This window comes from Mixophyes fleayi, chromosome 7 (assembly GCF_038048845.1).
Source record: "Mixophyes fleayi isolate aMixFle1 chromosome 7, aMixFle1.hap1, whole genome shotgun sequence".
NCBI lineage: Eukaryota > Metazoa > Chordata > Amphibia > Anura > Limnodynastidae > Mixophyes > Mixophyes fleayi.
Window position 1 is genome coordinate 113,672,252 of NC_134408.1, and position 14,062 is coordinate 113,686,313.

At 40.8% G+C, this 14,062-nt stretch overlaps 1 protein-coding gene across 2 annotated transcripts in view; it reads left to right on the forward strand.

The window, feature by feature from the left end:
- DRC11 (dynein regulatory complex subunit 11) overlaps nucleotides 1-10,324 on the forward strand; it is a 126,192-nt gene extending 115,868 nt beyond the window's left edge. Inside the window, exons 16-19 of one of the 2 annotated variants that reach the window (XM_075180392.1) lie at nucleotides 3,468-3,554; nucleotides 4,408-4,585; nucleotides 4,748-4,983; nucleotides 7,864-10,324. In XM_075180392.1, the coding sequence (XP_075036493.1) occupies nucleotides 3,468-3,554; nucleotides 4,408-4,585; nucleotides 4,748-4,983; nucleotides 7,864-7,983 (621 nt within the window). In that variant the 3' untranslated portion in view covers nucleotides 7,984-10,324. The remainder of the gene's footprint in view (nucleotides 1-3,467; nucleotides 3,555-4,407; nucleotides 4,586-4,747; nucleotides 4,984-7,863) is intronic. The other variant, XM_075180391.1, reaches the window with a different exon arrangement.
- Nucleotides 10,325-14,062: the final 3,738 nt, after the last annotated feature.

Consider the following 14,062-nt stretch of genomic DNA (forward strand, 5'->3'; position numbering starts at 1 on the left):
ACAAATATTTACAGGGTAACAAGAATCACACTTCTCACACATTAGATCATTGTATATGTTACATTCAGCAACTGTTACCCATGAGGCGTGATTTACACCATAAATGTGTGTGTGGATGCACCTGGGACAGGCAGAAGACGCGGGGACATCATGAAGTAATCTCAGGGAAGATTCCGGAGTGTGAGGGAGTTGTTTATCCAAGGCCCGGTTTTGCCAACTGTAACAGTTTTGGATAATTAATTAGCCAAACGTAGACCCAGAACAGCTGTGTGCTTCAGCATCAGCAAATACTGCTCTTGATTTATCATCTGCCACTATGGAGCGTGATTTCAGAGCAAGAGTTAGGGGGCACAGTGACATCAAAGGGTGGTGGAGGGAAACCACATTATCTGACAGAAAAAAATATTCACTGCAGGTAAAAGTGGAATGTAAACAAAGAAAAAGACAAAGGCAGAGGAATGTTAGACTTGTCAAACCTAGCAGGAAATATACATGTTTGCTACAGGATTCAGTGATAACCTAGGGTGTTAGATGAAATAAACGATATCAGTCGAAATAAAAAAAACCTTGACCAACATTTTTGCAAGCTTTGAATCATTATTAAAGTATACATCCATCTAACAAAAATATAATTTTCATTTTAAGTTCTGTCACAATAAACCCTACAAAGATGCTGGTTAGACAAGGTATACAGCACATACAGAAATCATGCCAATCACTGCATTCCTGCACCTCATTTGCCCACCGCCTTTATGAGATGGCCATTCATGAGTGTCACCAGTGTGTGAAGGTTACACTGCTCATAAAATGTTAATATTAAACAACTTTTGGATGTAAGGAAATACATGTTTAATTAATCGTTTGTTGGTTTTTACATACATGACCACAAAAAAATTGCTTACTTCCATCCGCAGACCAGGCAGTGAAAAGAAACACCTTTTATTACATTTAAAAGAGTAATAGGTGGCACAGTGGTTAGCATTGCTGTTTCACAACACTTTGTTTGATTCTAACCAGGGCCAATCTGTGTGGAGTTTGCATGTTTTCCCCATGTTTGCATGGATTTCCTCCGGGTGCTCCGGTTTCCTCCCACACTCAAAGACATGCTTGCAGGTTTCTGACAACACGTGTGTGTGTGTTCCTATACTTGTGAGGACGTTGACCATGTTTACACACCAACACTGTGGGGATCTCAGCCATTGTGGGGACACAAAATGAAGACCCCACAAAACTGACTATACTAGTTAATGCAGGGGACCTTACTAATATAACCAGCATTAAAATCTGGCACGTCCCAACGAGTCACGTTTGACGGACAAAAGTCATAGTGTGTTTATGCCGGGGAGCAGAACGTGTGTGCACTCCACCAGCAGCTGTCAGTGGAACTGCAGTCTCATGCACACATTCCATTCCGTATCCTCTGCCACATCATAGAATAGGCAGGGTCCTCAGTGCGCTGGAAGAAAAGGGCATTGCACCTTTCCCTCCTTTTTACACATAACCGGAACCAGAGAGAGAGAAACCAGTTTCAAAAATAGCCCAGTATATCGAGCATGTTCACTGTAATGAGACTGAAGTTGCCCGGGCACCAAGGCCGGATTAACCCTAGGGCAAACTGGGCTACAGCCCAGGGGCCTCGGGCATCCAGGGGGCCCTTGAAAGTGCTCAGCAGCAGTATTAATCAGTCAGGGGCGGGGGCGCCCCTGGCACGATCATTGCTCCTGAGCACTTTCACTGCGGTCCTTACTGAGGTTATCTTGTGAGTCTCACTCTCACGAGATCTCCTCAGTAAAGAGCGTACAGCACACCGGGGAAGGACTGCAATGCCAGGGGAAGGAGGTAAGTGCCTTGGGGGCGGCTCGGCTCACGGGGGCGGCTCGGATCACGGGAGGGGGGGCCCTCACGAGGGAATGGAGGCCCCCTTAGCCCAGGGGCCTCCATTCCCTTAATCCGGCCCTGCCGGGCACCTGAATTTCCCAAGCACTCTAAGGAAAGGCGCATGCAATTTAAACATCGCCAGAATAGAGGCAACTCTGCACATCACTCCGAGGTAATAAGGACATTGTGTTCTGATTCCATTCAAACAACCAGAAAAAGACACAGGTCCTGAAGGTTTCATGCACTGTGTTTACAAGAAAATACCTGTGGCATCACATGTAGACATGTAAGCTAAAATAAAAGTGCAACAGCCTCAAACTTGACAATAACAGTGTCCAGTGCAGTCAGCCATCAACGGTGGGTTTTGGAAGCTTTTGAACGACATAACTCGAGATGAAATTTTATTCCCAATTAAAAATGACAGGTGCATCATGGGGCAGCACCTCTACACTCGGTCGGATCAGATATCTGTGGTCCTTGGTTCATTGTTGGTTTTTATCCTGAACTTTCTATGCTGCCTTATGGCTTAAATGGAGAGTAAAGCAGGCACATCTAGGCACAATGATGTCAATAACGTGCATTCATTTATATTGAATTAAAATTCCTTCAGCATTACATTTCAGTACAGTTGTTCCTCTTCACTTATGAAATCTGCCTCTGGATGTTGCAGAAATGTTGGCCAAGCCAAGAAAAATGAACGATTCCACCTTTTTAATATTTATTTGACCACATAAAGTATGTACATTACATAAAAAGCAATGAATCTCCCTTGAAAATAGACATATGTTAGCTGTTTGGCTTCATGACTATTGCAAAAAAGGAGCAGCTGCCACATGTCAGAAAATAATTTAGTATATCTTACGCTACTTCCAATCCCTCTCCAACTGTTGCATTCTGCTCCGTTAAGCCATTAATGTGTGCTTGTTGCCTACCAAGGAACCAATATTAATAAGCATGGACCTTATGAACACACTGGAAGCTAGTGACATAATTGAGGCACCCATAACACGAAGAGATTGGCTACCGCCAGTCTAAGCAGGCAGTGTGTAAACTTTAAAAACTGGATTGTTGATGGGCAATGAAGATGAGAGAGCTCGCTTTCATCCTTTGTGTTTTAGCCCATGTCTAGTGTTAAGGCAGCTTTATTTTGCACACTGCTGTGTGGATCATCTGAAACAAATAAAAAATCATGTGACACATGGCACGATATATAGGCTGTTCTGGAATGTGCATTAGCGTGCAGGTGCTACAGATAAGACACGTGGCTTTGTGTAGCAGTGATGGAAGACCGTCCTCTAGTGGTGACTGTAGAGAATAGCAGTTTCAGAAGATGTTCATATATATGTACGTCTATTTATGTACAATGTACACCAATGCCTTCTAGTATGTATATCCAACAAAGCAGTAATAACAACAAGTACAAACATTACAATTCAATAGAAACAAAAAATATTTAAGTGGATAATGAAGGACATACACAACAGATTAAGCAAAAGAGATAAACATGTAAAGAGCAGTCTTGATTAAGTACTTGTTTCAGTGTTAAAAATCTGGGGGATAGAATTTCAATTATTGTTACACTTTTGCAGGTGGCTCGTCAGGTGCAGCCATCAGTCATCTGGATCGAAGACGCAGAGAAGACTTTTTGTAAGAAGGTGCCAAAGACAGAGAAACAGGTAAAAGTCATTGGGCCTGATTCATTAAGGAAAGTAAAGCAAAAAAATATGACTAACTTTCCACATTGGCAAAACCATGTTGTATTGGAGGGGAAGGTAAATTTAGATCAACTTTTAATGTCAGTGTAAAAATAAAACTATCAGGTTTTTGCATCATACATGAAAAACAGTCAATATTTTCCTTATGTGCAAAGTAATAAACTCATTTGCATCCCTTGTATTGTAACATGGTTTTGCCAAGGTTCAAAGTTACTTATTTTTATGCTTTACATTCCTTAATGAATCAGGCCCATGTGCACCAGACACTGAATTAATTGCCATTTATTTAGGGGTAGAGGTGTTTTTTTTTGCCAAGTCTATAACTTTACATTGTTTTGTAGTGACAGGTTAGCTATTATAATCATCATACTCCCTGCCTGATATTTTTTGCTTTTGTTCCAGTATTTGACATGTGGTCTGCCTGTGGTAGTTTTCAACTTATATTCATTCTATATACTGCGTTGTATTACTAGCATTCATTATATAAATTCAGATTCTATTACCAATACTGCTGATTCCATCTATCTAGTGACCAGCTAGCTGTTTACCGAATACATTTCCACTGAATGCACAATGCTGGTTCTGCTTCATTGATTTACTGCCCCCTGGTGTCTAACATTTATATAATACCACAACTAAAATATCCATACAGATGAAATAACGTTATAAGGAATGATCCTAAAACCCTCAGATGCATATGAGGGACCGATACTATAATGAGGCCATTGTTACATGTACAGCATAACCTAACATGTCAGTCATGTTTTTATTTCTTTATTTTATTCTCAGTCTCCCTTCCCTTTGTTTTTAACAGTTAGATCCCAAACGTCTGAAAAAGGATTTACCGAAGCTCCTGAAATCCATAAAGCCAGAGGATCGTATCCTTGTTGTGGGCACCAGTCAGCGGCCATTTGATGCAGAGGTCAAACCGTTCTGTAAAATATACAAGAAGATCATTTTAGTCCCTAGACCAGACTACGCAGCCCGCCTAGGTGAGACGTGGCCCCAAATTATGTGTAACTGTGTATAATAGAGAGATTTATATATACAGAGTAATGCGTTAATGTAACCCATGAGTTCACCTTCCAAAGTGACTCCACTCCTTCAATGTGTCATTGAATTTATACTATTTGTCTTATATCTTGTCTCTCCAGTCTTGTGGAAGAAGCTGATCTCGCAGCACGTCGATAATGCTATATCACTGAACTTTAGTGCCTTGGCTAAGATCACAGATGGCTTCACCCCTGGTCACATGGTACAGGCAGTGGACATGGTACTGAATGAAAGGAGAATAAGGCAGCTTTCTCGTAAACCATTGGCTGCCTCAGAATTTCTAGGTTCACTCTCGAGGCAAGAGCCAGTGTACAAAGAAGAGGAGGAGGCTTTCAAGGTCAGCATCTTGGAACTCCTATGTGGTTACTATTTAATATATTACTCATATGCTCTCCTTTATACATGATTCTGTAGTATGTTGCTATGGTGCACAGTTTTATGGGGCCTTCAGAAGGTTTTTTCAGCAGAATATGAAACACCACACAAAAACATAACAAAATAAAATATATAGTAGGATTACCCATGTCATGATATTGAATGCAGTATCCAGGACCAACTTAATATACCACAGGGACACCTAATAGCAGTGCTCAGTGTATTATAGGTCATAGTCCTATTTCTTTGTTGTGTGCCATACTTTTGTGCTATAAGCCTAACTGATGTGTAAATTAATTTAATACCAGAATTTTAAAATACCTGTAGCTGCAGTTAAATTTACACTTTGAACCCTATCCAATAGCATGCGTCACTGAACGTTTCAATGCACATACAGTCATTAAAGGTGAGGTTCACCTGGAAAATTTTATCATCCAGTCATTGTCTCCTGGAACAATTTTAAAGGGTCTGAACATCTTGCATAATGGCAACACCAGCATCACACTCCGATACCATCTCCACTTCATATTCATCAGGAACTGATAACTGGATGGGACAACCCTTTAATGTATTTACATCATAACATTAGACAGACTATGCAACTTAAGCTGGCCACGTACACAGCAATATTGACCAGTTGGTTCATATTAAGATCAAACATGCAGCCTAATATATCCTCGTGTGTACACCCAAAGAGAGCATGATGTCCAATAATAATCAAATCAAAATTGGTTCATTATCAGGCATGTTAGTAAATCAGAAGGCGAGTCAAGTGTGACACTGAGGCAGCAGGCTTGGGAGAGATGAAAATGAGGGGTTATTGACAGAAAGGGAGATTTATGGGGAGGTGGTGACTCTGGGAGGAGAAGAGATGATAAGCTCTGCTTTGGATATGCTGAGCATTAGGTCAAGAAATTATGTCTTTAGGATTGGTGAGATGAACACATGTTTAAAGGAGGAAGGAAAATGGACAGAGTAGACAGGCTGTTGGGTGAGATGATGGGATGAGTGCACAGACTTAATCTTCAGTTACTGGAGGGCATGAACTGAGTGTGGATTGAGGAGTGTAGGAGAAGGTGGGTGGGGTTTGATACAAGGAAATATCTTGTTGAATTGTGTTGATTTAGTCTTTGATGTTGGTGGCAAAATGGGAGGGAGGAAGGGAGAGGAGGTGCAGGTGGGCAGAGAAGTGAGTTGAAGGTGGCAAAGAGGTGATAGGGATTAGAAGACTGGGTGTATATTACAGAAGCGAAGAATGTTTGCTCGGCAAATGAAAGGGCAGAGTTGCAAGATTAATTTATTGTAGAGGAAGCAAGCAAGCAAAGGAGCAAGATTTACTCCAATGGTGCTTAGCAGTGTGGGAGAACTTTTGCAGATAATGGGTCAGTATGGTGTGCCATAGTTGAAGTTTGAATCATTGGAGACTATATGTGGTGGCTGGAGCTGCATTGTCAACTGAAATAAGTGTTTTGTTGTAGAAAGAGACATCCTGATCAGGAGTGGATATAACGTAAAGTGAGGCTGAAGAAGAGGAGGTTGTAGTTGGAAAGCGGGAAGGCCAAGTTGGAGAAATTAGATGTAGAGCATTAATGGGAGAAGACAAGGCCAAGTGAATGTCCATGACAGTGAGAGGTGAAGTCTACTGGGAGAGACCAAAGGAGGAAGTGAGTGAAAGAAAAGACAGTGGGCTTGTCAATGGGAAGGTGCAAATCACCTAGTACGAGAGTAGGCAGGTTAAAGGATAGGAAATAAGTGAGCCAGGCAGCAAAGTTGTCAAGAAATTGTGAAGCTGGACCTGGGGGCAATAAATGACAGCAGCACGAAGGTGGAGAGGAGAGAATAGACTAATATAGATTGCAAAGGAAGAGAAAGAGCGGGAGGGATCTGTGGATATGACTTGGAAAGTGCAGTATGGAGAAAGCAGAATGCTTTCTCCACCACCTTGTCTGTTTCCAGGTCTGTGAATGTAACTGAGGGGGAGTTCCCCGTAAGAGAAAGCAGCAGGGGATGTAGTGTCAGAGGAGGTAAGCTAAGTATTGGCAAGGAGATTGAGGGATTTTGAAATGAGTAGGCTGCAGATGGATGTGAGTTTGTTACAAAGAGATATCTTGTTCCAAAGTGCACATGAGAAGGGGAGGGAGGGTAATAGAGATATGTGGATAAGGTTGGAGGCATTAGAAGTATAAAGTGGATGGAAAGTTTTGGTGTGGGCAGATATTGAGGATAGCACGGTGACCAGGTTTAGAAGGGATATTGCCAGCAGCCATGAGAAAGGAGAAGGGTGAGAAAGAGGACATGCAGGGTAATTTGTGGGTGTAAGATTTAATTATGCTTATGTGGGCCGCTGCATGTGGTGTATGCAGGGAACAAAATGGTCTGTAAAACTAGCGAGGAAGGGGAAATAATAATAGGTCAGGGCGTAGTTGGACAAACAGGCTGTGCAGCCAATCTTCTACAGACCACACAGAGGCCTGATTGCCACACAGGTGGATATTGGCAGATTAAGTCATCTATATGTATAGCCAAATTGGAAAGTGATCCTGTCACTCGAGAAGAAAGATGGCCATGTGTATCCAGCATTAAAATAAAGATACAAAGCAATAACTAACTAACTACTCTGGTCTTCTAAACTATGCTGTCATTACAGAGGGTCTAGAAGCATATCATAACTTCTCATAAAGGTCACGTGTTCTCTATATCCTTCTTATTTATCTTTACAATTGTGTCATTGCCCCATACAAACTCATTCTCATCTCCCCATATTAGTAAGTGAGATAATGTATTGATTACAATACGTTTCAATGACTGTATAACATAACTTTCCTTTTGTGCCCCATAACAGACCTGGTACTCCAAGACACCGCTTGGAAAGAAGAGGAGCAAAGCAATGACTGGTGGAGAGGAGCAGACTGGGAAGGAGAAAGGGAAAAAGAAAGGAGCAAAGAAAGGAAAGATGAAATAGAATCTGTATTTGCTGCCTGTTATCCAAGAATAAATATTTTATCATGGTAGCGTGGGGTTCACTAGAGGATTTATAACCAGTACGATGTTGTGGGCAATAGTTCACTGTTTTTTTCTGAAATTTAGTTTCAATTCCATCTCTGAGTTGACATATTTAAATCCCTTGGCAAACCCATGACATGTCAAGATCAAGGAGTAAAATGCCTCTGTCCAACCTTCACTCATGTGCCTAAGTGTGGAATGCTCTGCAGTCTGGGTTCATCTTTCTTCTGGTACAAGCTGGAAGATTAAATGTATATATGTTCACAGCGGAGTACACTGGGTTGTGTAATATTGTTATTGTAGAAGTATTCTGCCGACACATTTTCTGAGGAGTGCTGCATTATACACCCAAACCTGTTCTATTGTACTTATTTGGTATAAATCAGGCAATCAATCATGATGATGTCCGTACAGTGTACCAATGGTACAGTACAGTGCTGTTCAACTGAGTACCAGACAGTCACGATGTGTCCTTATTGTGACCTTAAGAAAAACCGGAACCGCCATTGCATGACATTATATCATGGAGATAACAAATAGAAATGCTGGTTCTCTCTAACATTGATTCTTCCTAACCATGAATAGCTCACACTCACTAGTTATGTGCTCTCTAGTAAATTGTATCTTTCATCATTTCTGTCCATTGGCATTTATAGATCATCATCGTTGTCAACATTGATTTATATAGCGCTAGCTAATTCCGTAGCGCTTTACAATTGGGAACAAAAACAGTAATAAAACAATAGTGGGTAATACAGACAGACAGAGAGGTAAGAGGGCCCTACTCTCAGCTTACCATCTATGGATATAGACAATACATATACAGTCAGATTATCATATTCTAAAATGTAAGTTGTTTTATATATAATAATGATACCATCGAAAAACATGTATATATAAGTTCCAGAATTGAGTAAAGCTAATTTGTAACTACATATAGGATCTTAGCGTATGGGAACTTTTGCACACTTATGTGTATGCTTTTTATGTTCATTTTTGCTTTAGTTGGACTTTAAAGTACACTGGTACAAAACTGTACACCTGTACTTATTTTGTGTGATTAAACATATTTCAGTTGAAAAAATAGAATAGCATTTAATACTGTACTTTTATGGTTTTGTTTTGATGCTCTTTTCTATTCCACTTCTTGGATGGGATTTCTTAAATGTTAAACGGATAGTACACCCCTAATTAAGTGACAACTAAGCTCAACCCTCATCAACAGCCAATCTGTTACCCAGGAATAACTTATATAACATGGTCAGGTACCTAACACCACCACTTTCTGTTACTTACCACTTCATAGAGGCTTACATAAAGCTGGTAAAATTAGACTGTGTAAACGTGTTTAAAATATAAATCAATAAAAAAATAATACTAAAGATGAGTAAAGTGGGTGGGTGGTCAGCATTATTATAGCATGACAAGATGGCGATAAAGCAAATATATTACAGTTTTAATATGTTCCCATTAAGTAAACTGTATAATTTTCACCTATTTATACCATATTGATTGAGTTCTAGCATAAGTGACCCAGGAGTTGCCCATTGATAAATTGAACTTTAAAGTGTTGAAATGTACAAAGTGCTTATGTAGTTACTAGAATATAATGATGTGTTTTTATGTAATTCCATATTTCTTGCACAGTGATAATGGACCAGCTTGGCACATGAGCATAAACTGTGTTAGGCAGGTAACTGTGGTAATTACATAGCTGTGCTAGTTACATATAGCTATATGGTGGGTATTTACACGCAAACATTTTCATATATTTCATAAATACCAATTAATTATGATCATGAATTGTCACCCATAAACACACACATAGGAATTCTGAGCCACATACTCACACATGCATAAGGAGCTTTGTACACTGATGGTGCTATGTAAGTAAACCTTACACACGTGTCCAACATACACTACATGAGCAATAGTATGTGGATACCCAAGCATCACATCCATGTGTTCTTGTTGAACATCTCATTCCAAAACCATAGACATTAATATGGGGTTGGTCCCTCCTTTGCTGCTGTAACAGCCCTCACTCTTCTCTGATTGGTTTCCACTAGATTTGGAACATTGCTGTGGGAATTTGCATCAATGTAACCACAAGAGCATTAGTGAGGTTGGGCAATAAGCCCTGGCTTGCCGTTGGCGTTCCAATTAATCCCAAAGGTGTTCGATGGGGTTGAGGTCAGGGCTTTTGTGCAGGCCAGTAAGGTTCTTCCACACCAAACTCTAGAAACCATTTTTTGATGGATCTTTTTTTGTGCACTGGGGCATTGTCATGCTGAACCATAAAAAGGCGTTCCCCAAAACGTTACCATAATGCGTTAACATTAAGATTTTCCACTGGAACTAAGGGGCCCAGGCCAAACCATGAAAAGCAGCCCCAGACTATTACTCCTACTCCACCAAATTATATTGTTGTCAGTACTCATTCGGGTAGGAAGCGTTCTTCTAGCATCCTCCAAACCCAGTTTAATCCATCGGACTGTCCAGACGGTGAAAGATGGCTAGTTATTCCAGAGAATGCTTTTCCACTGCTCCATAGTCCAAGGGTGGTGTGCATTACACTGCACCAGTCAAGATTTGCCATTGTGTATGTGACCTGAGGCTTGTGTGTGGCTGCTCAGAAACCCAGTCAGTGAAGCACCCGACGAACAGTTCTTGTGCCTCCAGAGACAGTTTGGAACTCGGTAGTGAGTGTTGCAACCGAGATTGGTCCCGTTCTTGTGTGGCCTTTCACTTTTCAACTGAACTGTTGTTGCTCCTAGACGTTTCCACATCACAATAGCAACACTTAGAGTTGACTGGAACAATTCTTGCAGGGTAGAAATTTGACAAATTGACTTGTTGGAAAGGTAACATCCTATGACAGGGGATGTTAGTACGTTAGTGGACGGAAGTAACTGAGCTACTGCTGTTTCGCAATGGAGACTGCAGGGCTGTGTGTCTGATTGTATGTACCTGTTAGCAATGGGTGTGACTAAAATGGCCAAAGCACTAATTAGAAAGAGTGTCCACATACTTTTACCCATTAAGGTATACATTGTGACCCACGTGCACAGACATGTATACTGATCCACATATTTTGACCCCATTACACACACACATATATAGAGAGAGAGAGAGAGAGAGAGAGACAAAGGTGGGGCTTATAGAAGTGATTTGCCACCCCCCCCTCCTTGTGTGATGCCACAACTATCAGCATTGCACAACATACACACACATGTGGACTCAGAAACAGTCATGCATTGTGTCCCACATAGACAAACCCAGGCATTGTAACCCACATACAGACACATGCATGCTCCATACATGTACACACTTCTTGACTCCATGCTCATACATGTATATGTTCTGATTATACACACACACACACACACACACCAGTGACAACATTAAAACCACTGACAAGTAAAGTGAATAACATTGAATCTCATTACATTATCACCTGTCAATAGGTGGGGTATACTAAGCAGCAAGTGATCACTCAGTTCTTGAAGTTGATGTGTTGGAAGCAAGAAAATGGGCAAGCGTAAGGATCTCAGTGACTTTGTCAAAGGCTAAATTGTGATGGCTAGACAACTGGGTCAGAGCATCTCCAAAACGTCAGGTCTTGTGGGGTGTTCTCGATATGCAGTGGTTAGGACCTACCAAAAATGGTCCAAGGAAGGACAACCAGTGAGCCGTTGACAGGGTCATGGGTGCCCAAGGCTCATTGAAGCATGTGGGGAGCGAAAGCTAGCCCATCTGGTCCAATCCCACAGAAGAGCTACTGTAGCACAAATTGCTGAAAAAGTTAATGCTGGCTGTGATAGGTGTCAGAACACACAGTGCATTGCAGCTTGCTGCATATGGGTCTACATAGCTGCAGACTGGTCACAGTGCTCATGCTGACCCTTGTCCACCGCCGAAAGCGCATACTATGGGCATGTGAGCACATGTGGCGCTCACATGCCCATTGTAGGCATGTTGCCCATCCTCCAAACATGGTGTGTATTATGGCATCCAAAGGGTTCAATTTTGCTCTCATCTGACCACACTATATTCTCCCAGTATTTCACAGGCTTGTCCGAACTTTAAACAAGCTTCAACATTTTTTCTTCAGCAAAGGAGTCTTGCGTGGTGAGTGTGCATACAAGCCATAGCGGTTGAGTCCATTACTTATAGTTTTCTTTGAAACAATTGTACCTGCTAATTCCAGGTCTTTCTGAAGTTGTTTACAAGTGGTCCTTGGTTCTTGGACAACTCTTCTGATAATTTTCTTCACTCCTCTGTCAGAAATTTTGCGTGGTGCACCTGGTCCTGGCCGGTTTATGGTGAAATGATGTTCTTTCCACTTCCAGACTATGGCCCCAACAGTGCTCACTGGAACATTCAGCAGTTTAGAGATCCTTATGTAACCAATGCCATCTGTATGTTTTGCAACAATAAGGTAGCGAAGGTCTTGAGAGAGCTCTTTGTTTTTGCCCATCATGAGATGTTTTTTGTGTGACACCTTCGGAATGAGACACCTTTTTATAGGCCATCAGTTGTGGCTGAACCAGCTGGCATGATTATTTTATAATTACTGATAGATTTCAGCTGGTGTCTTGGCTTTCCATGCCTTTTTGCACCTCCCTTTCTTCAGGTGTTCAATACCTTTTCCATGTGTCATTTCACACTATTACACAAAACTTAATTTATGGACATCTATGGTTTGATTTCTTTGCATGTGTGGATTGCAAGGGTTGTTGCTGACATTTAGTGTAAATTTCATTACAATAGCCACATTAAATATATAATTACTGAGAAAAATGTTGATGTGTTCAATGCTTATTTCACCCGCTGTATATATGTACTAGCAAGTAAGCTGAAGTTTAAAGAGTTGAAATGTACAAAGTGCTTAAGCAGTTACTAGAATATTATAATGTGTTTTCATGTAATTCTATGTTTGTTGCGCAGTAAAAATTAACCAGCTTGATACATGAAGATAAACTATTTTACACAGATAACGATCTGTGGATAGATAATTACATATAACTTTGCAGTGGGTATTTACAGCAATCTGGATATTATTCAATTTCCCTTAAATGCATTATGATCCACATATACACACATTCCAATAGTTGTACACACACACACACACACACACACACACACACACACTCTGATACACATACATACATACATACATACATACATACATACATGCCTGCATTCTGATGCATACACATACATGTACACGCATGCCAATCCCCATACATACTTATTCCGAACCTCATAAATACATACGCATTCTAATCCCTGTATGCAGACATTCTGAACTACATACACACGTCGGAATTCCAATACACACATGCATTTGTATGGACGTACACAGAAATGCATTCTTATCCATATACACACACGCACATACATGTTTTCTAACTGACATATGCAAGCCTATGCATTGTCACCCACATACAGACATGTGCATGCATTCTGATTAACACACACACACGTTTTGACCTCCATACATACACATATATATTGTGACTATCATACATACACATATAGGGCTTGATTCGATAAGGAACATAAATGCCGATATCTGCTGTAATTGACGTAATATCGCTCTGCGCATGCCCAGAGCTGGATTATACACCAGTTTACACAGCAAAATCAAATTCATCTTTGAGTGCAAAGTACCCTTATGGCAGCCTACGATTTCAGGGGCGGTACGGGGAGGGGACTGGGCGTATGCACGTAGTCAATATACAGTAAGGGTGTGCCAAGCTCGAACGCACACAGCAGCGTCCGATTCAAGCTTTCACCATCTGAAAGATACATGTGTTTCTGTTGTATCGCTTGTGCCAGCTACAGGTCTGGTGTAAGTGCTGATAGTGATGACAATTGCGTCTGCATGCTAAAACATGTGTTTCCAATCAGGAGCAATTGTAAAAATGAATTTTATGTACAGTAGACATTAATAACATCATGATAAATATATTGGAGTGAAGAAAAAAATTATTTATTTATTTTTTCATTAATAACTACAGTATTATTAACAG